Here is a 25316-nt window from a genome sequence, read left to right as displayed (position 1 = left end):
CCCAAGGGCCACCTCGGTGCGGAAGAGGCAGCCGGTCTCCTTCCATGAGCCAGCCCTCTAGCAGCTGAAGGGAGTTTCTCTCCCGCGAGTTAATTCCCCCCACCTGAGGCTGCYTAGGGCAGTCTGACACCTACACAGACCCTTGAAGCATGAATTAATAAAACTGAGCTAGGATTTAATAAGCTACAAGTTCAGGTCACAACAAGACGCCCCAGAAGGTCTTTGTGCCAGCAGTTTATGTCACAGCTTAGCAACACCCTCATGCCCGTGCTCYGCTGCCTGAGCCACGCTTCCTCCCCTGTGCTCTATGGAAAATAGGCCRTGCAGGGCAGGCAGCTGAAGCCCGAGAAAGAAGCTGGGTGATGGGCAGGTAGAAACTTAGTCAATATTGAGTTGTAAAGGAGAAAGCCTGTTCTGAAATTAAGTAATTCTACTTCAGGCCCCAGGGACAAAACAAGGGCAGTAGTTCAAAACATGAAAACTAACAGTTAACACTCCACAGAACAGCAGAATATGATGAACACACTTTAATTAAGAAATACAACCATTGTCACGTTATGTCTTTGAACRTGAATTCTGTATCCCACCACATACCTCTCACATTCCACAATGACAAAGAAAAAAAATGATAGTCTTTAATGCTTACATAATTTCCAAGAAACAAAGTATTAGTGAAGAAAGTAGTATCCTTTTACTGTATTAGGAAGTTAGTGCTATTTGCAAGAAAAGGGATTATAAATAAACGTATGTAGACATTAGGGGAGGGGRAAAAAAAAGCCCTAGATCCACAGTGTTTCACAGAATTAATGCTTACAAACAGTACTTCAACCCAGCAGAAGAGAAACCAGTTACTGGAGGTTTCATTTTGCACTGAAAGACATTTGAAATAAGTATGTGACTTGACATAGGACAAGTAATTATACACATACATATATTTCCACCTTTTAAAACAAATTGCATTTATAGTGTTTGATTCCCTTACACACAGGCACAAACTTTGCTAGCTTCTCTTTCCCTTTGCAGAAGTTAGTGAGACTGTGCAATGCTGGAGCAGTAGTCTAAAATATCCTGTATAGTGAATTCCATAGTAATTCCTGATCCAGGATAGCAGCGAGCAATCAGCCCTTCAAAGTGCTTGTACTGACGTATAAACTCATCTTGCATTGAATGCCACACAACCTGCCAAAGAAAGCAAACTTCAGATATTGCCATCCGGCACCACACGCAGAATGCAAAAGCTGCACAACAAGCTCATTAATTGATTCTTAGTACAGAGAAGGCAATATCTAAAAAACAAAGCTCGTCAGCATCAAGGCACAGTAAACTGAGTTGTATCATTAGTAAAAATGGGTTTATTCAAGTATATACTGCTACAGAGTAGCAACTAAATTTCTGAATCACATTAGTTCATTTGAATCTGGTTCACCCCTCTTCCAGCATGTCCCAGAAATAGGGGGAAATCATGAAATAATAAAGGACGTTTCTGTGACCTCTCTTTCTTTACTATYATAGTTAAAATCAATTTGTTAAACAAATAAAGTGAGCAAGGGTTTATAGGAAGTCCAKCTCAAAACAGTCAGTGTTTTTCAGAATTACTCAGAAGCTAGAAATGTCCTACAAAATACACATGCAAAAGCAGTAATAAAGTTTGTAAAAATATTAACAAGCGATTCAGATTATTCTTTTTAAACCATGGTTGAGTTTACCTGAAGTAAGTTTTCTTCTTCACAGAGATGTTTGTCTACCTTCTTGTAGAGGTTATCCAATCCCTTCTTCACTTCCTTACCAGGATATTCCTTTATGACTTTCCGAAGCTCTTGTTTATTGAAAGCCAACTGATAACTTACTTCTTCTTCACGTATCCCTTGAGCCACACGAGCTTCAACACCTTCAAAAAAATGCTAATAATGATAATCATTAGTTTAGATTTCTCATAGACATTAAATATAACTACATATACGCTTATTTCATGGCCTATCTTGCTTCTGCTCAACAACATGGTTCCTGCGTGCTCCATCCATTTTCCTTTTYAATTGTTATGGCAGTATTGCCCAGCCGTAAACATCTGAACTCAGCGCACTGAGTTCTGAGTTCACATCACTCCATAAGTACCAATGTAAAACTAAAATTAAACATTTCTAAAAGTAATCAAGCTTCTCTTTGCAACCTTCTAACCAATACTCAACCATTCTCAAACTCCTCAATTAATGAGATCACAGCCTAAAAAAGAGGTGGATCATTAAGGGATAAACTTGGACCAGTCATTTGAATAGGAATGGTCTCTACTTCTTTCTACACCATAATTACACTGCAGCAATTTTTATTCGTAATTGCCTTCTTTTCTCACCTTCCTCCAAGTAGGTAGCTCAATTTATCATTAAAAASAAAGCGAAGTAGGCCAAACATCTGCGCAAAGCCATATCAACTGATGTTGGAAGCAGTAATAAGCTATTCTATTCACAAAAAGAGATCAGGTTTTAGACTTTTTTCTTCTCTCAATCTGTCTGTGAGAAAATGAGTGTCTGAAAGTATCAGCAGGCTAAAGTTCTTATAGAAAGAAAAAAAGAAAAAAGCAGTTACCTACTTTCAGTGGATAGAACTGAAATATTTATAGTCTAAAGCTCAGTCACAGCATTTGATGGGGTGTACAGGACTTTCTTATGAAAGTTACAGCAATGACTATTTTATTTTGTTTTTGAAACATCCAACATTAGTCTCTCTCCAGCTGAGGTAGAAAAAGCTCTCGATTGATCACAAGGATAGCAGAAGATAGTGGAAGAAAATATCCAATGTTTTCATGGCAATAGCAGTACTGATGAACCAGTTTAAGCATCTTAACTGTTTTTAAAGGAGGAAGCAAACATTTAGAGTTATCTGCTTTGCATTTATTAAATATATCAAGCTAAAGTGGAATATACTTGCATTTAATTTCTCAAGAGGCTGTCCAAGCGAGTAGATTACATAAGACTGAAGATGATCGGTGTATTTCTGTTTGGCTTCCTTTTTCTCAGACTCAAGACAAGAAATTTTCAAGCGAGAAAGCGTTGCAAAAATATGATGGAAGTTCTCCATCATCACCACATCTCTCGGTGTTTTCTGGCTTTCATTTGCCACTTTCTCAACTGTAAGAGAAAAACAAAACATAAATGTCTTAAAATATCTGAAGGACAGAAACAATAAAAAAAAGAGAGCCACAATAATATTGCAGGAATAAATTTGGGATTTTATGCTGAAAACAATGATTTATACAATTGTCTCAAATATTCTTTTATTTAACAATAGTTAGGGCAATAAGAGAAGAAAAATAAATAGTTCTAAGAGTAGGGAATTTGTTTATCAAAAACAGATACAAAATAGTCACTACACAGTCATTTACATAACAGATATTATCAACATGTTTTGTGAAGGTATAAAAGTATGCTGAATTACCTTTTAAAAATTTAATGCAAGAACTACATAAGAAAATACTTCTTATCCTCTTTTTTACAATAAAAATCTTCAATAACTTTTTTGTTTGTTTGTTTGCTTTACTTCCCCTGTTTCTCTTCAGCGTTTTTTGCTTAGCTTATTAATTCTGTGGTCAAAATTCATTTCCATTATCAGCTCTGGGTAATGAAAGTGATAGACTTGCATGTGGGCCTGAAACAAGCTCAGGGCAGAAGAGAAACTCCATGCTATTGCTCCTACACGCCGAGTGGGAGAGGATGGCTTCAGCCATGGCAAATGCAGCTCCCTAGGCCCGCTCCTCCGTTTCCCAGCTCACCAAGGCCACCAAATCCCACGTCTTCCATGAGAATGAAGGGCATGGGCATCTCTGTCCATGAGGATTAGGGCACAGCTTCCTGGGCACCACAGTATCAATAAACAGAGCTGACCATTTTGCTTCCAAATGACATAACCAAAATGTCATTCGGGAAAATCTGCTACTGCCAATTTTGGTCTTTTCTTTCTTCAAACCAAAATACTACATCTTTCTTTTTCAACATTACTTGTAAATTAACTACCTTATTGCACTGAATGTATAAAATTGGTACAAGAAGGAAATTGCATTAGTTTGATTTTGTTTCCTCTTCATTATTTATATATTTTTCTTCTTCCTCTTCCTTTTCTTCCTTGTTCTCCAAGTTAGCTCTGTACAAGTTTAAAACTTACATCTTCCATCTTAAATTCCTTTTGAAACAAGCTTTCTGAATTCTTCCTGTACTTTTCTACCACTGTATAGTTTTGCTTGTCTCTTGTCTCTTGTCTCTGATTATTTTTGTCACTTGAACTGTACCTTCTTAAAGACAGAAATTTCAGGTACAATCAAATAACATAAAATTATTCCTAAAATTTACTATCCTATCAGCGAGGATGCTGCTGCTGACCAGATATGGACTGTGAAGTGATATCTCCTCAGCACTGCACAATCTGTTCTGAAATACTGTGCTACAATTTCTCAGATGAGCTTCACTGAGCTCATCAGATGAGCTTTGTCCTCTTCCTCTAAAAAAAACAGGTACGTCCCACTGGCCGGGAACAGATGGAGCTGTTCTCAAGTAGGCAAGCACACAGAGATGGAGAAAACAATACATAACCAGGAAAGAATCGCTTTTAAGCATAACCACCTTAAAAGACCTACCGCTGACAAAGACAGCTCTGATAAGTTTTATATAGGCTTTATCTAGATCTCCTCGGCGCTCTGCGTTTTTGAAAATTGATTCAGCAAGGCCTGCAAACTCTTCAAATTCAGCAACAAATGGAAGGATCCCGACTTTACTCTTCTTTGAAATTTTTACTTCATCCATCTGTTTCATCTGGTTACTCTTAAATTTAAAACAAAAAGAAGTTAATCTCCAATAAATGACTTTGGACCATGTCATAAAAAATGAAACTGAAACATACTGAAAAACTAACTGAAAAAAATACATTGGAGAAGTATATAAAGGAAGCAAGCAAAAATGTTCTTCTTTTACTGGCTATTTAAATAAACGTGTCCACCAGAAGCAAGTGACACTCAGACCTGCTTTCAGATAATCTAACRTGGAACTTTCCTGATTCAACCAAGCAAAAAGGTTCCTTCTGCTAAGTTTCTTTAATCTTTTTACTGAAATGCTCTACTGAATATTATCTAAGAAAGCCTCATTCATGACCAGTTTACTGTTTAAAGTACCTGCATTAGAATTACTATATAGGCTTAGACTCAAATTATAACAAAATACAAATTTAGCAGTTATTCCAGCAAAATGTTTTCATTAAACTTGCCATATTTCATGCAAAATATTGTATTAGGAAAAGCAAATTTCCAACAGCAKCAGCCATCTCTCCTACCACCAGGAGGTTTGCCATTTTACCTCTACTAGCTTCTCRTTGAATAAGAGCATTCTTGTTGAATAAATACATCAGAGATATTTATTTAGCATATAATAAGGATTTTGCTTTTCCATGTAAACATAAGACTAGGGAGGTTATTTAGTAAGTCAAAAAGCGAGAGAGCTGGATTCWTCTTGMCTTACCTCAGTAATTTCAATAAAAWTCCAATTGTACATAACTAAGYAAATAAATAGGTCARTTCTCAGCACTGAAATCCTAAAAATAAGTAGTCTTATTTTTTATAAATAAACATTCAAGAAAACTGGAATGAAGAGAAACACAGCCAGCAGTTACATAAATTTCTTTTGAAAGTGGAATCAACACATGACAATAATGTCACTCATTTTCATTTCAATTTAAAGGAATGCACTTATTATAGTGGCTTAGTCAGATTAATCAGTATAACTAAAAGAACTTACAATGCATTTATCAAAGTTTCTTTTGACAGTCACCAAAACATTTCCAAGTGTCGTGCTGAGAAAGGAAGCTGGGTCCACATTTTGTGCTGTCCATACATGATGGCTCATCTTAACTAGCATATAAAGGGAATTAAAGCTATCAATCTTGTCCCCCAGTGCAATAAGATTATTCAGCTCAGGTTCAATACAGCGAAATATTTTTGTCATCATTTGTCGGATCATGTCCTTCCTATTAAAAAATAATCAAGAATTAAATAAAATATTACTCTGACAGTTTAGTAAGCTATCTTACAGCCTCATTTGATACATATTCTTTGGAAAAAATATATTGCATTTGCATTTAACAGATATCAAGGTTTTCAGAATGACGCTGATATAAAGTACTCTGTGTGRAGGCTGCCACATGCAAATTTAGAATTTTKCTAAGCCTATTTTGCACAGTAACAAARTCTTGTTTCCTTTCACTTTGCAAGCTATTACAGTATTACTTTCTTCTATCTTATTCAGAAGCATTCCTCCTATGTACTAAAGTTCAAAATTTACTGACACATCCTGTGACTAGCTATAAATTTAGTTTTATTATTCTCACTGAAGGAAACAATGTATCATGGAGAAAGAGATACTTTGGAGAAATTAATGCTTAAGCCTAATTAAAGACTAAAAATAATCAACATCAACACCTACTCAGATGATACAGTTTGAGGACCACCAGAAGTATATGAACGAGATAAAGATCCTCCATCCATTTCCTCTGCTTCATTCTGTAAGAACAAGGAATACATATGCAGGAAGCTGACAGGCTGCCTCAATTTCTGTATTAACTGACAAGCACATTTGAGAAAAACAATGCAATTATTGGCATTCCCCCCCCCCACTACCTCCACCAAAGAAGGAAATATAATGGTTTGCAGAGTTCTGGCAGAAGAATTCTGGTCATGCTTCTCACAGTGCAGTATTATCAACAATAAAGTTCCTGTTGGCTTCTTACATAACATCCTACATAACTGCCTTTACGAAGAAACAAAATCATGGCAAAAAAAATGCCAGTACCCCTCTAATATTTTTTTTCATTGACTGTCCAGAAATAAAGATTCTGCCTGATAACAAAGAATAAGTTGAGACCCATCTGTTTCTCATAATCAACAAATAAATCCAAATTTTGACGTAGTGACAGAACTGAAAAGCACYATACCGTTGTTCCAGGGATGCTCTGATGTTGCTGTAGTTTGAAAAATTTACTAATGAAGTCCTGTTCTGCCAGGCACAGAGGCTCTAGCTCACTTAATACTTGTTCAAAAATCTAAAAGAAAACCAAATATTAGATCAATATATTGAACAGTTGGAATCGTTAAAAATACGTATTTTTAACTGTTTATAAGCTTTAGAAGGTTGATTTCCACTTGACAGAAATGCAAAGAATTCATGTTTACCCTTATAAATGGTGTCTGCATCTTAAACACATACAAATATGCTTCTAATCCATATAACAAGAAAGATKAAAGAACAATAAACATTTTCCACAATGAGTAGAAGCTTTTCAAYCTCAGCCCGCCGAAGACTTCCATGCTGTTGCAAATACACTAGCATATGAACAGTAAGTCATTGATTCCTATTTGCTCCTTAGTTGCTGAGAGAAGATAAAAAGCCCCAGGAAAGAAAAATGAGCGAGCTGTACATGTAGAAGCTAACTGCTTTACAGAAAAAGCCTGTAAATTACATCTTTGGAAACGAACTGAAAGTTTCATACTGAACTAAAACTATTCAGCATGATTTTTAGAATTTAATCTAGAATTGAACAGCAAGTATTTTGGCAATAATTCATTACAATTTACTAATATGAAATACTCATATTGCAAATCAAGTATTAGACAAAAAATTCTATTGTACTTTCATCTTTACACACTGCAATATATTTTCTTTGCAAATATTTATATAAATTATTGCATGTTTTAATCTTTAAACAAGAGCAGGAAGAAAATATTCTGGCAAAGTAGTAAATACTTTTTAGACACAAAGTAAATACACTAGCGCAAAAGAAAAATACTCTTTTCCATCAAAAAGATGGAAATTCAGTACATAACAATAAATTATTTTTATCTTCTACTCTGAGAATAGTCCTTCTCCCACACTTAGATGTTAATTCCCCAAGAATTGAGAAGTATCGATATTTTCAAATCACCATTTCAAATGGATACTGAGGACAACCCAGCAATTGGTGTCAGTGGTTACAGCAAACCACTTTGAGGACTTGGAAGTGAAACCAGTATTAAAAAAAATTAAAATGAGTTCCATGCTCAGTTCCCAGATGAAAGAGGTTATATGTTTTCTTACATTTCACTTGCGCTTACATAGTGACAAAACATAAAACTCAAGAACATCTGAGTCAGTTCAAGAATTATTCAGTTCAACTTCTATTTGATTAAATACCTACTGTGCTTTTTAAATTTTTTTAATGTTTTATGTTCTTTACACATCAAGTCAATTTTGCAAAGGAACTAGACAAAACGTTCTATAGTCACAGAGAAAAGTAAACTAYGTATTTCTTAGAAATTGCCTTTATTAGATGGGCAGTGCACATCATTATCATGCTTTGGATTTAAAATGAACTTTGGTAAGTGTTCCCATGCAGTACACATTCATTATCTACATATGAAGGACATTCAAAAAAGCTGCAACACTGCACCGAAAGGAAATTCTACCTAACACTTCTGCTTTACCTTATCAAATTTKGTTCTATCAGCCACATCAAGATCAGAGGCAGACATGTTTCCCATATCCAACAGGGAGGATGACTGAGACCTACGGCTTCCCGAACTCTGAACAGAGAGCTTATTGAGGCTAGAAGTCGATCCAGTCAATTTTCCAGAACTTCCATGGAGACCTATGGAATAAGAAGACTGTGAGAGAATGAAGCTAAGGTAGAATAAAATACTTRAGAAGAACAAATTCATTACAGAGTACCTCAGATGAGTGTTGCTAATAGCCCTACATTAAAATGAAAAAATTAACTGAGCCTTCATTTAAGCTGCAAATACTTTTGCTATAAACATTTTTTATAACAAAGTAACTGAAATGCTTTAGCAAGCCTCAGAGCTAAGCACAAAGTAGCTATAAAAGCCTGCATTGTAAATGTTATAGGAAAAGTATAAAAGAAACTTTACTGTCGGGTATAAAAACCACTGAGACAGTCTCCTTGAAAATGTGGATGCAAAGACCAGTTTTGATCTTTGTGAATGCAGCCTGGGCAAAGACTGACAAAGAGTAAAAAATTTAATCTACAAAAGGAAGAAATTAAGAAGTCTTGTGTAAGACACACAGGCACTGTCCATCTTCTCAACATCTTGAAGCTGACCTTTCCATTTTCAACATCCTTTTGCCTACATAGCTTAGCCTAGCTATTTTTCCTGATCTCTAACAGTAAGTAGGCTCTATTGTTTGCTGATGCTTCCTCCTGCCTTTAATCACAATGAACATCAAGATGTTTCTCCCTGATATTTCAGGGTCTTCCCTTAGTGGTGAGGAACATTTGTTTTCAGGAATTTGGGAAAACTTGGAACATTGTAGAGAAAACTCAACACAAAAACAAGGTAACAATATTTGATCCATATGTAAATTCTAAATTCAACTGCAAAGGAACTTAAAAGCTATTCTGTAACATTTCATTTAATTGTTATGCTGGTATGCTGTCATAGCTACCATGATCTAGGGGAACAGACAGGACAAAGCTCATAAGCCTAAATAAAAGATGCTACTTCAACCTATTGGAAAAGTTGGGAAGCTAAGACAAGCTTTCAGGTACAAACATTTTTAGATCAACAGTAGCATGGAAAAAGCAGATGGCACCTTTACCTGCAAACCTTGTCTTACCCAACTTTTATGTTGAGCAATTTCAGTTGTACTTCATTCTTGCCTTGCAGAAACAATGATTCTGCTAATGCTTATTTCATTCTGGACAGACTGCTTCAATGTTAGGTAAGTGTTCCACGATGCAGCACTACATCTTCACATCGAGACGCATGCATTGACAATACCAACTAATGCAACTAGTTATACTCACTCTCCGTTTCCTGTTTGACAGCACTTTCTTTTCGAGGCAGTGTAGCTGGGATGGATTAGGTTGCAAGCATCAAAGACAAAGACAAGTTAAAATGCAGTTTGCACAAACCATGCACAAGATGCAAGTTAAGCTCTAACTGGAAAGAAACATGCAGAGAACTATAAGCAGCAAGTAACTACATTGCAAACACATTTAGTTGGAGAGGTACTACTCTAGATATTCAGTGTCTAAACTATATGGACAACAGATGAAGCATTAAACTTTACTTTTTCCTACATGGTTTGCTCAGAGAAAAATAGCTTTCTTTAATAACATTTAAGTTCTCCCAAACAGAGAAGCCCATTAACTTACTTTGTTAAGAGTTAATATTGCAAAAGACCCAGTTTCCAAGATCAATTGTTCTATTCAGATTAAACAAAGAAGATGTATTTATGTAATTTTGTACTGAGTCAAAATTTCGTACTGAGTTCTTCTTTAAAGGAGCCCACCAATACCGTAAAGTAATTTTAACATCTGTAATAAAACTGGCCAGTSTGTTGTGTTTTTCTTTTGTTAGTAACTTGGATGTTTACACAGAAAATATACCTTTGTTATTCATGCTGCATCAAAAATGAATGATTTCATATTCAGAGAAGATGAAAACATTTTTTTTTAGTAAACAAATATATGTTTTGATATTGTCTGTGCAGAATAAAACAGTTGCCTCAAGTGGACTTCCATCTGAAATTCTGAGTAAATGGGCATGATAAAATGTCCTCACATTTGCAGTAAATAGAGACTCCCTAACCAGTAAAAGGCATTTGCATACATACACTAAAAGCAATACATGGTATTAAGAGGACCCTGATGAGGATGGATGCTTCAAGCCCCCCAAAATGGACCAAGCAAGCAAGACCTACTGTAATAGAATAAGTACATACTTATAAGTAAATGCCACAAACATGCCTTAAATACCAGATGTTCTCAAGTAGGAGCAACATTGTCAATTTTCATGTCAAGCTCAAATTTAATTCCAGACTGGCTTTTATTTATAAATATATATATTTTTTTAAATAGAGCTTCAAGGCTGGTGTAYTTGGCACATGCACGTGCCATGCATCAATCGTCCCCACTTTGCAAGCACACGGGACCGCACTACACAATCACAGAATCATAGAACCCTTAAGGTTGGAAGGGACCTCAGAGATGATCTAGTCCAACCCCCTGCACACACAGGGTCACCCAGAGCACGGGGCACAGGGCTGCGTCCAGGTGGGTTTTGAAGATCTCCAGAGAAGGAGACTCCTCAACCTCYCCCGGCAGCCTGTTCCAGGGCTCTGGCACAGTCACCGCACGGACAGATGCAAAGTGCAGGCTCTGGACATCCAGAGGAGCCACAGTGAATGTGGCATGTGAGAAACCACATCATGTAACCATGTCAAAACAGCAGCACTCTTTCCCACACTTGATTTTATGGTATTTAAGTATCAAAGTCTTGGCTTCATCAGAAGGAAAAAACAACAAAGACTGTGAGACAAGTGTGAATGCTCATGACCCAGGATATTTTTGCCATAAAAGTGCAGACAGAAAACCTTGCACTAACACATAATGCCAGAATAATTCTCCCAGCATCCCCTCTGCATTTGAGGCATTCAAATAGCAGTGCTGTTCCCAAAGCGCACGCACACACACAAAGGAAAAAAAAAAGGAGAAAAATAAAAGAAAAGGAAAAAGGCAAGAACACACACCAAGGCAGCTGGAAATCAGGTCTTCTTTAGTCTTGGAGTACAACTGGAGCATTATAGAACTAATACTATTCCTTAAGTATACTATTAAGGAATGATACGTTTTGAATTAATGAAGTAATGTGCGACTAGGACTATTACGATCACTACCTTCAAGGCATAACCCTTACAATGTACACACTAGAAACTGTTAAAAAAATACATCAACTGATATTTAATGCTGAAATTAATCCACATTCATTTAACGAAACAACATCTTTAAAAAAAGATACAAAGTTTGTTTTCCTTCTTTGCAAATGGTACCATTAAGAACATGATGAGTACTGAGGAGCAAGGTTTTCTGCAAGATGATCTAATTCTTTCTCAAATTYGCTTGTGGCCTCAATATGCAGCCACATATAACCATTATTTAAAGCTTATTAAACTATTGAAGTTTATCAATAATCCAGSCTGAGTCTCCCACTGGATATAGCTTCCAATTTTGGCATTAAAGTCTGTCAATTTTTTGAGACTGTACACTTGGGTCAAGTTTTCCATTCCAAGCAATCAGTCACCAAAGACACTCAACAGAAGTATGCTTTTTAGTGTGCTTGTGATAATGTAATCTGTTYTAAAAATAATCAAACCAAGAGAACTGTTAAAAAAAATCCTTTGTTATCTACTCCTGGTCWCCATTTTGTGCCAATTTTAAGTATACTTCAAGTTTATCCAAATATGCAACAGAAACCTTCAAAGTGAGGCTGGTTCAAAGTGGCTCATGAGTTAAACAACCTTTCTCTAAATTGACAGCGCTTCAAAAACACTTAGAAAAGAAAAATYGTCTCCTCACAAATGCAAATCACGAGAGATGTTACGGAATAAAGTATTCTAGAAATCAATTTATGCTGAAGTTGTTTTTGTTCTAAGAGTAAGCTTTTCAAGACTTACAAAACAAACTGTCGTGACTGACACTATGGCACCGCTTGCCCTTCATGGCCACCAGCCTGTCAAGGCTCTTCTTCCTTATTCTCCTTCCCAACCTGGTCAACGCTCCCCACTCTCCTGCTTTCTCTCTATTTTCTTCTTCTTCATAAGCTTAAGAATCAAAATTGGCTTGACAGAACTTACTAGTTCAACCCGTACTTTCCTTCTGAATTTAGGATATACAAGATAGTCCATCATGACAAATACAGACATGCTAAGCAAACACCTTTTGAAATGCACTTTAAAATGCAGAATAGCTAATATATAAATGCACCTATATCACTGCTCTTTGCTAAGTGCCCAGGTTAGTTTTAGAATCAGTTCACTTGCATGCTCATTTTCCCCCCATTAGGGATGCCTACTCCCTTAAGTGCAAAGGCCTACAAGTTAATCGAGCATGATTTCTATGTGCATAAATCCAACTGAAAWCACAACTAAATATCACAGGTTTCCAAGATTAAAACTAGTCTGTTCAAAATCCATCATCAATCCCATCAAAAACAAATAGCACCAAAAAACACGTAAGCATGCTACCTAAGCTCACTTTAATCAGAAGAGTTATCTATCCAGTAATAAAATAGGGAAGTTGATTAAAAAATGGGATATCTGACAAATTGTACTTTATCCTCTGATACTGCCCTAATTCACAAGATTTCTGTTGTGCTTCTTCAACCTTGGGGAAGACTTGTGCTAGCTCTATTTTCCATCCTACCTTGCCAAAATGCAGCCCATTTCCAACTTAGGCATAGGACAGCATTACAGTTTTGACACTAGAACCTGTGAGAGGTTGGTTGGCTTGTTTGTTTTTAAATAAAATAAAGGAAGATATATGCCTCTTAGAAGCTTACCAAATTTTTTTCCTTCTTTGGTTGTGCCTGTCATCTTGATCTTGGCAACTTCAAAGAAATCTTTTATTTCTCTTTCATACAGTCGTGATAAATAATCCATGTAATTCTTAAATGAAAAATTGAAAGTTAATTGACAGTTGGGTATATACACTATTCATTTTCAAAAATCAACATGGAAATAAAGTGTACATAATAAGCTGCTTTAGACATATACACACAAATATATGTATTCAGGACATTTAAGTAGTCATTAAATGACTCATGCAAATGGCTTAATTATTCTTTTTATCTCATAAATGATAATTTCACATAAATATTGAGATTAATATTATATGAAGCTTCAGAACAAATACACACAGAAACTGGAAAATAATAAGGATTTCATCAAACACCAACATGAAGTTTCCTATTCCAAAGAGGAACAGGAAAAGACAGTAAGTTATATTTAATATAGGGAATATTTTTAAAAAATGCACATATACACAGGCAATTCTTTTGCCTTTTGTAAGAAGTTCTAGAACCACCTGGGCATTTCACATACCTTTGTCAGACCTTCATATTTTCCATAGTCTGTGTTCTTGAGCCACTCCATTAGCTTAGCATAACGAAGTAAATCTCTGTGRAATGGATGATGATTGGGTAATGTCAATTCAACAGAGTGCTGCGCAAGCGTGGAACTCTGATCATGACCCTTAACAAAAGAAAGTACTAAAATAAATCTGAAAGTAATATACAGATATTACAGAAATTTCCTGGATGACTTAAACATTGACAGCATCCCATTCACACAAACAGAAAAGCATCTGAAGCGTCTTATGTAAAAATCACAAACTTCCTGATTTTCAGATCCCCACTACAACATGTCCCTTTTCAGCCTGGGTCTCTAGACACTGTCATAMTATGGACACTAAGATGGTGCAGTTGCAGCAGCTAATGTACCTTAGTAAGTTTGCTCACTGCAAGGCCCCAACTGCTTATAATTTTGCCTTCAAGACAAGTCAGTTGGGCACTTCTCACATGGCACTGCAAGACTAAAGGTCTAATAAGAAGAATTCAAATGTTTCTGACCATTGCAAAAGAATATGGCATTATTATTATTTTTAAGGCATAGCTGCTTCTTTGTAAAGCTGCTTCTTTTGACCTTTGAAAGCACCAGTTCAGACATGTTCAGTAAACATTTACTGGTGTCAAACAGATCAGGACATGCAACATAACCCAATCCTCTAAAAGTAAGTTACTATCTTTATGGTCCTTCTTCCTATTCTCTATGGGATCTGTTGAAAAAACAGTAATCCTCTAAGCAAAGATTGCTTCTTATTCCATAACACCTGTAGATGTGGCTTTTAAGCCTTTCCAGCTGCTTGAACCTGCAAGCTTCCTGGGCAATCCAGGCGACAAGTAAGATGTCACCAGAGTTAAAAATGAAAAAAAAAAAAAAAAAAAAAAAAAAAAAAAGGATGTGTGTCTTGCTATTCATTATAAAGACTAACTCTTATTAAAAAAAACAGCTTCTATAGATCCTATAGAAAACCAGAATATTTTCACTTTTATTTTTAGACCTATTCTCTTATTAATGACATAAAGGCAAAAAAAAATGGACTACTATAAGTCCATAGTGAAGACAAGGAAGTGCTACAGGATTTCATTCATTTATTCTCATAGAAAAGCAGGAAGTTTTGCACTCACTGTTAATTTCCTTTCTAAAACAAACAGAAATATTGTTGTTTCCACATYGCAAAAATCTAACACTGTAAAGTGTAATTGTTGCAACTTGCAATTTGGAATTAAACTCCAGCAACAGCCGTACAACTTTTGAACATATGTAGCACACGTAATTACGGTGATCATACTACACACTGTGTGTACTTCTTGGCATGTGTCTACTCATAAAAATAGATTAAGGTAAACAACAGGTACACAAGAGAAAGCAGCACAGATTTGTAATATAGTAAAAATAACAGTGACATTTTTATTCGTTGCAGGTATATTATCTTTTTGAAGTATAGGAAAAAAATTTCAACATGCTTCTGATARTCTTTACTGAAACTAGGTATAGGAACCATTTGTGGCTGCCTGTTCTAACTCCTCGCATGCAACTTTTATTCCCACACTATACGCTTTCATGTTTAAGTTCCCGTCACATAAATTATTTTAAACCATAAGGTTCCACAACTTCCTAATTGGTGTAATTGCTAGGAAATACTCTACTATACAGCCAGATTTCTTGCTCAGCTGACTTTTTGTACATATTCTTTCATTAAAGTAATTTTTTACATGGCATTCACATTCTTCATAAAACTACATATGAGGAGTCCCTTCTCAGGCTATGCCTCTTTCCAAGACAACTTCTCCACAGCAATAATCATTCTGGTTGTCCTAGTCTAAACAATGCATAATTTAGGTCTATTTCAAGATGAGATTCATCTGGTCTAACTGTATCTTCCCCACCAAAAAAACAGGCTTCCTCTCTTTATTCAAAGCACACAGYTACATTAAGTGCCACTAAATGAAGCTGCAAGTTTATTATTCAACTATTTCATTGTACTGTTCCAAAGGCAGAAAGCTTAGAGTTGCATTTAATTGAATGCTGAACCCGGTTGTGAGGAAAAGAAAAACAACTTTACAAGATCACAGATATTTTTGCAAGTTAATCAATTATTATTAGGACACAATAAAGACAACTCTGTTAACTGTTAGTAGCAGTTTGCTGCAGATGATCTGACATTTCAGTGAGCTGCGATCCAAAGTTTAAAATTTCAGAAATTTGCTCTCATTTATGAGGAGATGAAATGCTCCAGTATTTTATGAATAGTATGAATCACAGCCACAGCATCGACTTTGTTTACAGAGATAAATAAAAGGACAAGTTTGCACTTTCAAAATACATTTAAGCTAAGCATAGCGGAACTTTATTGTTTTATCTAATGATTTCTAAACCATAAAAACATGATATTTGGGAAGCTTCTTTCACATTTACCTCTTCTGATTTAGATACTGTTGCCTGCTTTAGATTTCACCTAAAGTGAGAATTGAATATAATTCTTCCAGCTAATATATTTAGTATTACACAATAATAATTTAAGTTTCTCCTTACTCATTTTGAGTCAGACAGATATGCTGTGCTCAGTTTTTCAAAAATGAGAAGCAGCAGGAGAAACATATTTGTTAAGAAAAGCTAAAGACCACAATTTTAGCATGCCATGGAATTCTTCTGCAAAATGAAGGAAGTATAGAGAACAATTATCCCTGCCATAAAGAGGCACATTTACAGTCTCAAATGCAATTTTCAATAAAATTATCTGCCATAATCCTGCTCCATTTTAYGCATAAAAACAAATATACTAAAAACTATAAAACTCTTAAGACTGCTGTACTCMTATGTATAAAAGCCTTCTATTTACAAATACTACAACAAATTTGCACAGTGGTACATATACTATGGTTCCTTGAATATATATTTTCTCCCTGTATCTCTGTGTTTCACTCTCTCTAGGCAAACTCCACAGATCAGATGAACGCTGTCTAGCACACAGATAAACAAAGCTTGAGAACTGATGCAAATRCTAGAAAGGAGAAGAGACATAAATCCGATGCTCCACACATAGGATAAATTTCATATTTGTAAAGTCAAAGATGCAGCTGCTAGTTAGCTAAGGCAAGCTTAAAAAAAAAAGTTAGTTACAAAAGCTTGTATCAAACCTGATGTACTCACTGGAACTGAAAGACTGTAGGACCTGTTATAGAGTTGAAGTAGGGTCTGAGTAAACTAATTGGAGATAAGAAAAAAACAAAACCAAGAAAAAAAAAAGATGCTTAAAGATATCCATCCTCAGGAAACACATCTCAGGACAGTGATTACCGAGTACTTCAAATTAAGGCTCAAAACCAGCATTTAACAGTTTTACTTTGAACGATTTACAAAGTGCAGATAGCAAGAACTCTAGTTCTAGCCTTCTAAACCCTTGAAATTTAACTTTTTTTTTCCCCTCTCTCTCAAATAAGTGTTGCAGCCAAAGTAAATCCTTACATCTCGTGTGCTTAATGCAGATACCAAACGTACTACAGAGTTTTTTTCTGTTTGTTTTGTAAWTAAAAGCTTGTTTCTGAGTCACTATAGTTTGTTTTGGTTAGTGACCTCTCCCCATGAAGTATCTCTTAGCAGTCCATTTGCTTACTGACCGTACCAAAGAACATGTCCAATTTCAGTTGGATTGTTGTTCTTTTTTGAAAGCATCTGGGCCTGAAGATTGCAGATAAAGTAGGAAGTTAATACCTGTTGGACAAACACGCTGTTCAAGTGACTGGCAAGCCTCCGTGCAAACTGTTCACGCAAGTCACTAAATCGCTGCTGCTGCTCTTTGACTGCGTGCAGCATATCGTGTCCTAGAAGCAAACAAAAAGAAGCCCAGAGAGTACAAATTACAGTTTTATAGCATATGTAGGAACAGAAGGCACCACGGGTGACAATTCTCTCAGTGTACAGAAATAACACCTAAGACCATTTGGAAAGGAACTGACAGTAAAGGCTGTATCATAAAAAATAAATCTATGTGTTAGRCCACAGTGTGACAGAGGCACTACCTGGACGAAGGGCGACATTCATACACTGCAGAAGGGCATCTGCTGCGTTAGTGCAGGCCTCGATGCCCCGAGAAGATGTCAGATCTCCCTCCTGGAGGGCCTTTATATGACCTTTAGCCAAATCCATATGATTCTACAAAATAAAGAGTACTGTTTATTAGCCAAAGGCAGGTTGAGTTTAGCTTTATGTTATTCTGTTAAATAATGAATGATAAATATAATTCTGTCACGATAAAAACTTACACAAGCTACTTCAAGACAAGCTTCATAARAGGTTGCTAAGGAGGGTGACAACATAAAGGAATTCATACCAAATGTGAAGAGTTGTGCTACACGGTATAACAAACATGCTTACCACTAAGAACTCTATCTCAGACAGCAGCTTCACATTGTTTGTGTTGCTGAGATGGATTAGGTGGTTGCTTTCTGAAATCTGATCCATTTGTTCTTTTACACTCTGAAGCATTTCTTCATAACTGCTCAACTTCATTTCAATCTGGTCAACTTCCTTTAGAGCTTCATCCAGCAATTTCATCAAGATATTCACCTGTTTCTCAGAGGCCATGATTGACTGGATATTTGCCTACACAGAAAATTAAGCTGTAAGACTCTAAGAGACATATTTGAAATTCAAAAGAAAAAGTGAGGTGTAGAGAGACTGCCTTCYTCTTTTCTTCKCTATGCCTCATTCGCAAGGCTTACTGCAGAAGATCTGAGAAGTGAATACTGAATTCCAAGATCTTTAAAATACAAGGCAGCCCATAATTCTGCTTAGGAATAGCAACACAAGTCCTTAAATGTATATGTTTTTAAGAACATGCAAGCAGGACATTAGTTGCCTTTTCAAAGGACGCTACATAGTCAGTAGCGATGAAAGTATTTTCACATGCTAATAMGCTATGCATTAGAAGAAGTCTTTACCCCATCTAGCACTTGCAGCTCCCTAGACAGCTTCTCTGCAAAGGCTTCAGCATTAGATATGGCATATTCACACCCTTCCATCATTATTTCAATATCCTGTTCCTCTCTCGCATTTAGCTCCTGGTACTCATCCACAGCTTCTTCATCACCTCCTGCTACACTTTGATTCTCTCCACTCGGAACTGATTCTTTACACAGAAAAAGGAAATAAAATGCACGTTATGAAAAGCAGACCATAAGTGTTTTAAGAGTACTTCAGTATGTTCACATGTGTATATGTTAAATTATTCTCTTTTAATTAGATGGATCCATTAAATCACTTCCACAACAAACACCTGTTACTRGACACTTGCTACTGGATAAAAATTTTTTTCAAGTTAAGTCTCAGTTTTCCATGAATTTCAATAAGATTGCCAGGACTGGTTCGCAGCAGCAATGCCCTGTAAACTATGTAACATAYACAGAAAAAACAAACAGCCCCCTCCTGCACTGTGTATATAAAGGGAGAGACTGTCTCAGTATGCCCACCTCTTCTGTGGTAACAAGCACCCGAATATTTTGCAGTACTGTTCTAAAATTATTAGTAGAAATTTCACAGTAACTAGAGCCTCTCTTTTAGCACACATAGCACAAAAAGCAAAAGATACTACAGTTAGTTAAGAAATACATCAGGAAATACGTAAAAATTATCTTGTTGCTCAAGGTAAGTATCATCACAGGAAAAAGCAATAGTRAAGGAAAGGAAAATTACCTAAGTTTTTTTTTTTTTTTTTTTATGAGCTATGATTTTTCATTGCAGTGTTTAACTAAGAAAGCCATTCAATGGCTAACAAAATTTACAGGACATTACTCTCTAATCGTTGTAGAAAGTCTTCAGGAAAACTGAAATTTATCGCTAGCAATTTAGTAAGTTATTGAAAGCACTATTAAAAAAGAGAGAAGTTAATTATGAAAAACTGCTCACAAAGAAGAATAAAGGAAAAAAGGTGTTACGCACCTTCTGCAACTTTAGGCAGTTCTGGAGAATTAAAAGGTATGGAAAAGCAGAAGAAAGGAAGCAGAGAATGTTAGCTAGGCAAAGCATGTACAGCATGCATATTTTTAAGTGGCAGTAAGTTGAATGTTTTAATTTTGCAAGAACTTGAAAAGTGAATGAAAAATATTTTGGTCAACACTGAAAAATAGAGCTGTTTTCCTCCCTCTAATTACTTAAATTCTTCTGTACAAACTAGTCTTCTCTTTAATATCAATCAACAATTTGGCCACTTCTTATAGCAGCACTGTCTACTCAGCGTTCCTTGAATTAAAAAATATTAAAAGGTATTGTGAATGTAAAAATCATATTTGAGTACAATACAAAACCCTTAGAGCATCCAGGTAGTCGCTTAAGCTGCACTTCCAGAAGAATTTAACAGATATTTCATAGTTTGTGAACTATGAAACAAACTAGAAACCAGATATAAGCCTTATATAAAAGCATAACAGGCTTTATAAATGTCCCTGTTTAAACCACTTTTYCAGCTCAGGGCACGTGAGAAGCAGAACAAAGATTTGTTAGACATTTAGGCCTACCAAACCTTTCTGGTAGGTTTTGTTCTGTTCAAGAAACAGAATGTCCTAGAAAAAACAATATTCTTAATGACATTTAGAATTTCATTAACTAATATTTTGATCCAGTTTTGCAATTTAAGGTATGTTTTCCAAGCATTTTGTTTATATGAGGTTTTTAAAAATTTTAAAAGAGAATTTAAAAAGAAATCATTRTTAGGATTTATATACTTAGTATACCTGCTTTACTCTGACAATCATTAAAATTCACATTTAACAAAGTTGTAGAAATTTACCTTCTAAAAGCTGTGAACTAACATTTATAAAGTCAATTTTCTTTCTAAGATATCTCTGATTAAGTTTCCAGATACATGAAATGAAAGTGTTCTTTTCCGCTGTGCTGCTTGCAACCCATTTGTACACTTTGTCAAAATGTAAATCAAATTCAGGATTYTCCTGCAAAAGATGAGACAATTTTCAGGCTTAACAGTCACATAAATAATTTTCTGAACAAGAGAGACAGTTTCATCATTTAATTACTGAAATAACAGTATAAAAGTAAATTGCACAGATGTCAGCCTTAAACTGATRTATTAGTACTGGCATCCAGACGCACCTTAAAGAAGGAGCTACAACACTACAAGAACAAGAAAATGCTTTCAAGCTAGACAATGCAACAGTAACATTTAACACAGAAATCTGAGATAGTTTAAAGAAACACAGTATGTGCTTTCCAAGATATATTGTCCTAGAACGACTAGTTGCGCTGTGTGTTAGCCTTCTGCCCAAAACCCATGTCTGGAATTATTGACAAAATATACAGAAGTCAACAAAAATTTTCATCTCTGCCTGTTCATTTTGATGAATTTTATGGGCCAGAATTAGATTATGCTTCTTGTTCTATGGAAAAGAACTTCASTTGAAGGTGTACGCTTTCCAATAAGCGGCCGATGTCATGATTTAGAAGACAGAGTTTACTTACACTTTTGATTCATTACACATTTGATTCATTAAAAAAGTTCTGAGTGTCCTGTCAAAAAGAGTATAGGTACACCAATAGGATGGTCATGATTTATTTCAAAGGAAACTACATTTTGGAATCAAAATTTACATTGGAAATGAAGCAGATAAAAATATATGTGTATATATATACACACAAACACACATTTAAATATATACACAAACACATACATATGTATATATGCTTGTCCAGTATATATATATATACATACACATATATGGACAAATACTGTACAGACTAGCACTGTACAGTGCTATGGAGCAGTTCTGTACAGTCCCAAAGAGACTACTCATAATAAATTGGGCAGACATTTCAAGTATTTCTATTGAAGCRCACCTGAACTATTCAGTCTCAATTTATGAGGTTCACGTAATACACACGTATCATTAAACCCAAATTAACACATTAACAATCAAAATTATAGGACGAGTGGCCAAGTAAGTTAGCGCTTTATCAGAACTAAAAGTGAGCGTCCTAGGCAGAGAGTAGGCATCCCACCCAAACAAACAAACAAACAAGAAAAAAAAAAAAACAACAAAAAAACCCAGTTTCCCGTACTTACTTTAACAGCATCTTTGGCATCAACAACAGCAAGATCCCGAAGTGCCCATGCAGTCTGTCTTTTGTAGAAATCTCCCTTGTCGGATTTTTTTACCTTTACCACATTTACTTGCACTGGACGTTCCGTGGTCACTGTTAAATGAAGCACAAGAGTAATTTTGGAATACTCAAAATGCTTCAAGTTTCACGCTCAGTGCACACAGCTCAGTTTAAAATTTAGTCATCCAGATGTGCAGCTCTGTACAGCTTCTGAAGTAATCAAGCCAATTAATGGCTATTTCCTTGATTCATCAGAACTATGGCCACATTGCTGCACTACTGAGAGAACACAAAGATGCCACTAGGGATTCTACTCTGAATAAAAATACTTTYAGAATTTTCAGATCTAGCCTGCTAATTTATTGCTATATTGGACTAGAGAGATTTCTTGGAAGAGGTACCACAAGGGCACCTGCTCTCAAAGGAACACTAGAACTCGGTTCRGTTTCTGTGTCTTTCCAGAGCCCTCTCTCTTTGACTCTAATCAGCACTCCCTGCTGCATCATGTTTAGATTGATCAGCCTASAGATCTACTAAACCTCCTTTTAAGCATTATAAAAAGTCACCTTCAAAAGCCCACCTCATTCCACACAAATAATTGATTCCTTCCTTGCCTGCTTTTACTCACATACCTTACTGAAACTTGCAGTGTTCTATTTCTGTTTTAATAAAAGCAATAACACAAGCGTGACAACTTTTTGCAAGAAAAATGGAAGCATCGTTTTTATAAGCAAGAAATATTGTAAGTAAAGCTAAGAAGAAGGCAACTGAATAATAATAATAAAAAAGCAAAGACAGAAATACCATGTGATATTACTAAATACCTGTGGCACACAAAAAGCAGTTTCTCTTCTTTTTGCCTGCTTTGCATACATTCACAATGCTCAACAGGCGTTCATCATTGGGAGTGAAAATATCCCTTTGCAAGGCATGCTTGATTGCAGTCATTTTGTCTCAGCTGAAAGATTTCAAGAATTCACACTACATTCACACTTCAAAGGCTAGCAAAATACACAAAAACAAGTCTTTACCTATAGCAAGTACTTTTTTTAAAAGCTACATTTTACAGCTAAGTTACAAATCATGATCTAGACATGCATAATTCGATGGAATTCCAGCTATTTTGGGAATAAGTCCAAGATAAAGCTCCATACCTTACTGCAGGTAGACAAGAGTAATTTCTCAACACTAGGATGATCTTTCTGATTAATATAATGGACATCAAAAAGCTTCTTATCAACAAAGTAAATTGGGAATATTAAGAAAATGAGTTCAGATAGGAAACACAACAAAACAGAACACTCCTTCACACTAGGTAGCAGYAGAAGTTTAGAATGGGTGAGCATAAATGCTGTGAATCCTGTAAATATCTGTATAAAGACAAGTACGCACTGAAACTCCACCAAATGAGACCAACTGAAGAACCTAATTCTAAAAATCACTACAGTGATGACCTGAAATGGAGGTTAAAATCCAGAATCATTATTATGCACCTACTGATAATGTTTCCAAGACACCAGATCAGCAGCAGCTGTTCATTCCAGCACCCATACACTGCAATTCCAAGTTTAAATTTTTACTTTAAGTCTTGAGGGACTGAATGTACCATACACATATTTTAAAGCTCAGAACATTCTTTCTTTGTAGAAGTGGAAAAAATCATTCTGATTCAGGATCAGGACCTCTGCATCCCATATGTACGGAGAATGGAGTGAAGAAGTGTAACATGAGAATAGATAAATCCTAAATGAACAGTTAAATCCATGCTATGGAAGAATTCCCAAGTACCCTGATCAAACTATTTTCCTAAAGCAGAGTAAGGGTTTTATATTCTATTTGGTGGTCTTCTGAGAGAGACTTCCCTATCATTACCTAGTTTCCTAGCAAAGCATGGTCTAGTCCTCTGTATTCCAGAAGGAAAACGAAACCAAACAAACAAACAAAAAAAATACTTAAGCTAGCAAAGATCATAAAAGCAAAAATCAAGTTCCCAAAAATACACTACTATTAATATTCACAGGACCTCACACCATACAGARATTGCTCTGGGTAGTCAAGAAATAGCAAAACTTGTGAGATGTTTCAGTGCTTTTATTTAGTTCTGCCATTACTCTCAATTTATGCCTTAAAATCCTACAATGCATTAAAAACATGATTAATGCACAGCACATACCTGATCATAAAACTATGTAAAAAYGTGTTGGGATTTCATTTCTAAGAGATGCATAAGTTGCTTTCTCTGACAAACACAAAGCAAAATCACAAAGGTACCCCTGCACTTGAAATAGAAAAGTCACTGTTTCACTTGAACAGAAAAGTCCCTGGCTTGGGGTTTTTTTTTTTTTTGGTCTTCTGTCCCACTATGCCCGAGCTAACTTCTCCAGCACATTTTTTTCCACTCAAGGAATTTGGTAATTTTGACAATTAGCAACCCATGGGTCTCAATAAAAAGGGSCAATATCCCAAGATGGAATCAGTGCTGCAAAGAGCTCAGGACCTTTACATAAATGCTGTTTCTACGACATGCCTACAGCACTGTAATACTCCACTTTTAGTCACTTTTTAACACTTTCCCTCTCCTCAGAATTCCTGGTCTATCTTCGTCTTCCCAAGCTGCTTAAGTCTGTCACACTTATTCTTCAAGAGGATAAACTGAACATACAAGGCACCAACAGCCTGTTGCATTTTGGATATAGCACCTTCCTTCTCCAGTCAGGACTTCACCCACATCCAGATGAACTGCTGCAAACCACTAGCCTGTTTCACAGCAAACTATCCCAGCTGCAAGGGAAGATTAGMAAGTCTCTTCCTTCTACGTGAAGCGGGGGACACCAGCCTCACAGCACAGAGGGGACACCACCCCTCAGGCACCGTCCGGGMTGGAAATCCATGGGGATGATTCAACACAGCATCAGGCGCTGCTTGGCCTCCCTGCACACGCAGAGGAGCCAGGAAAACGTGACAGCCAGTCAGGAAAACATGACACCCAGTGTCCTACCGGGTAACAACCTCAGCAAAAGGCGCGGCCGCGCTGCAAACCCCCTGAGAAGCCCGTTCGTAACCAACGGCCGRATACAGCCCGACCGTTAACGGCCCAGCAGCTTCCCCAGCGCCCGCCCAACATCGGCCCCGCCGCCGCCCACCCGCCCCCAGCGGGGCCAGAGCAGGGGGAAGGGGCAGAGGACGCCAGTGCCGCCTCGCTCTCACCGCAAAGCCCCGGCCGGGTCGCGCCGGACCACGCGGTGTTCGCGGCGCCTCAGGACGCGGCGGCGGCAGCTSCGA

The 25316-nt window shown here is 36.4% G+C and overlaps 1 protein-coding gene across 4 annotated transcripts; it reads right to left on the bottom strand.

Moving 5' to 3' along the window:
• Positions 1-544: 544 nt before the first annotated feature.
• Positions 545-25309, bottom strand: EXOC1 (exocyst complex component 1). Of its 4 annotated transcripts, XM_026033507.1 has the most exons (20): positions 25242-25309; positions 22859-22992; positions 21997-22127; positions 20710-20869; positions 19863-19883; positions 18866-19053; positions 18300-18527; positions 17945-18077; positions 17637-17746; positions 13905-14054; positions 13364-13469; positions 9829-9873; positions 8489-8652; positions 6964-7071; positions 6456-6532; positions 5772-6000; positions 4622-4805; positions 2923-3122; positions 1707-1901; positions 545-1179 (listed from the first exon to the last, which is right to left on the bottom strand). In XM_026033507.1, the coding sequence occupies exons 2-20, from the start codon at positions 22980-22982 to the stop codon at positions 1027-1029; spliced, it is 2706 nt and encodes a 901-aa protein (XP_025889292.1). In that variant the 5' UTR covers positions 22983-22992; positions 25242-25309; the 3' UTR covers positions 545-1026. The 4 variants fall into 4 exon arrangements, with proteins under 4 accessions (XP_025889292.1, XP_025889294.1, XP_025889293.1 ...); XM_026033509.1 differs by lacking the exon at positions 9829-9873; XM_026033508.1 differs by lacking the exon at positions 19863-19883.
• Positions 25310-25316: the final 7 nt, after the last annotated feature.

Source organism: Nothoprocta perdicaria, unplaced genomic scaffold (assembly GCF_003342845.1).
Source record: "Nothoprocta perdicaria isolate Ctin4 unplaced genomic scaffold, notPer1 scaffold_13, whole genome shotgun sequence".
NCBI lineage: Eukaryota > Metazoa > Chordata > Aves > Tinamiformes > Tinamidae > Nothoprocta > Nothoprocta perdicaria.
This window is presented reverse-complemented; position numbering and strand designations above follow the sequence as displayed.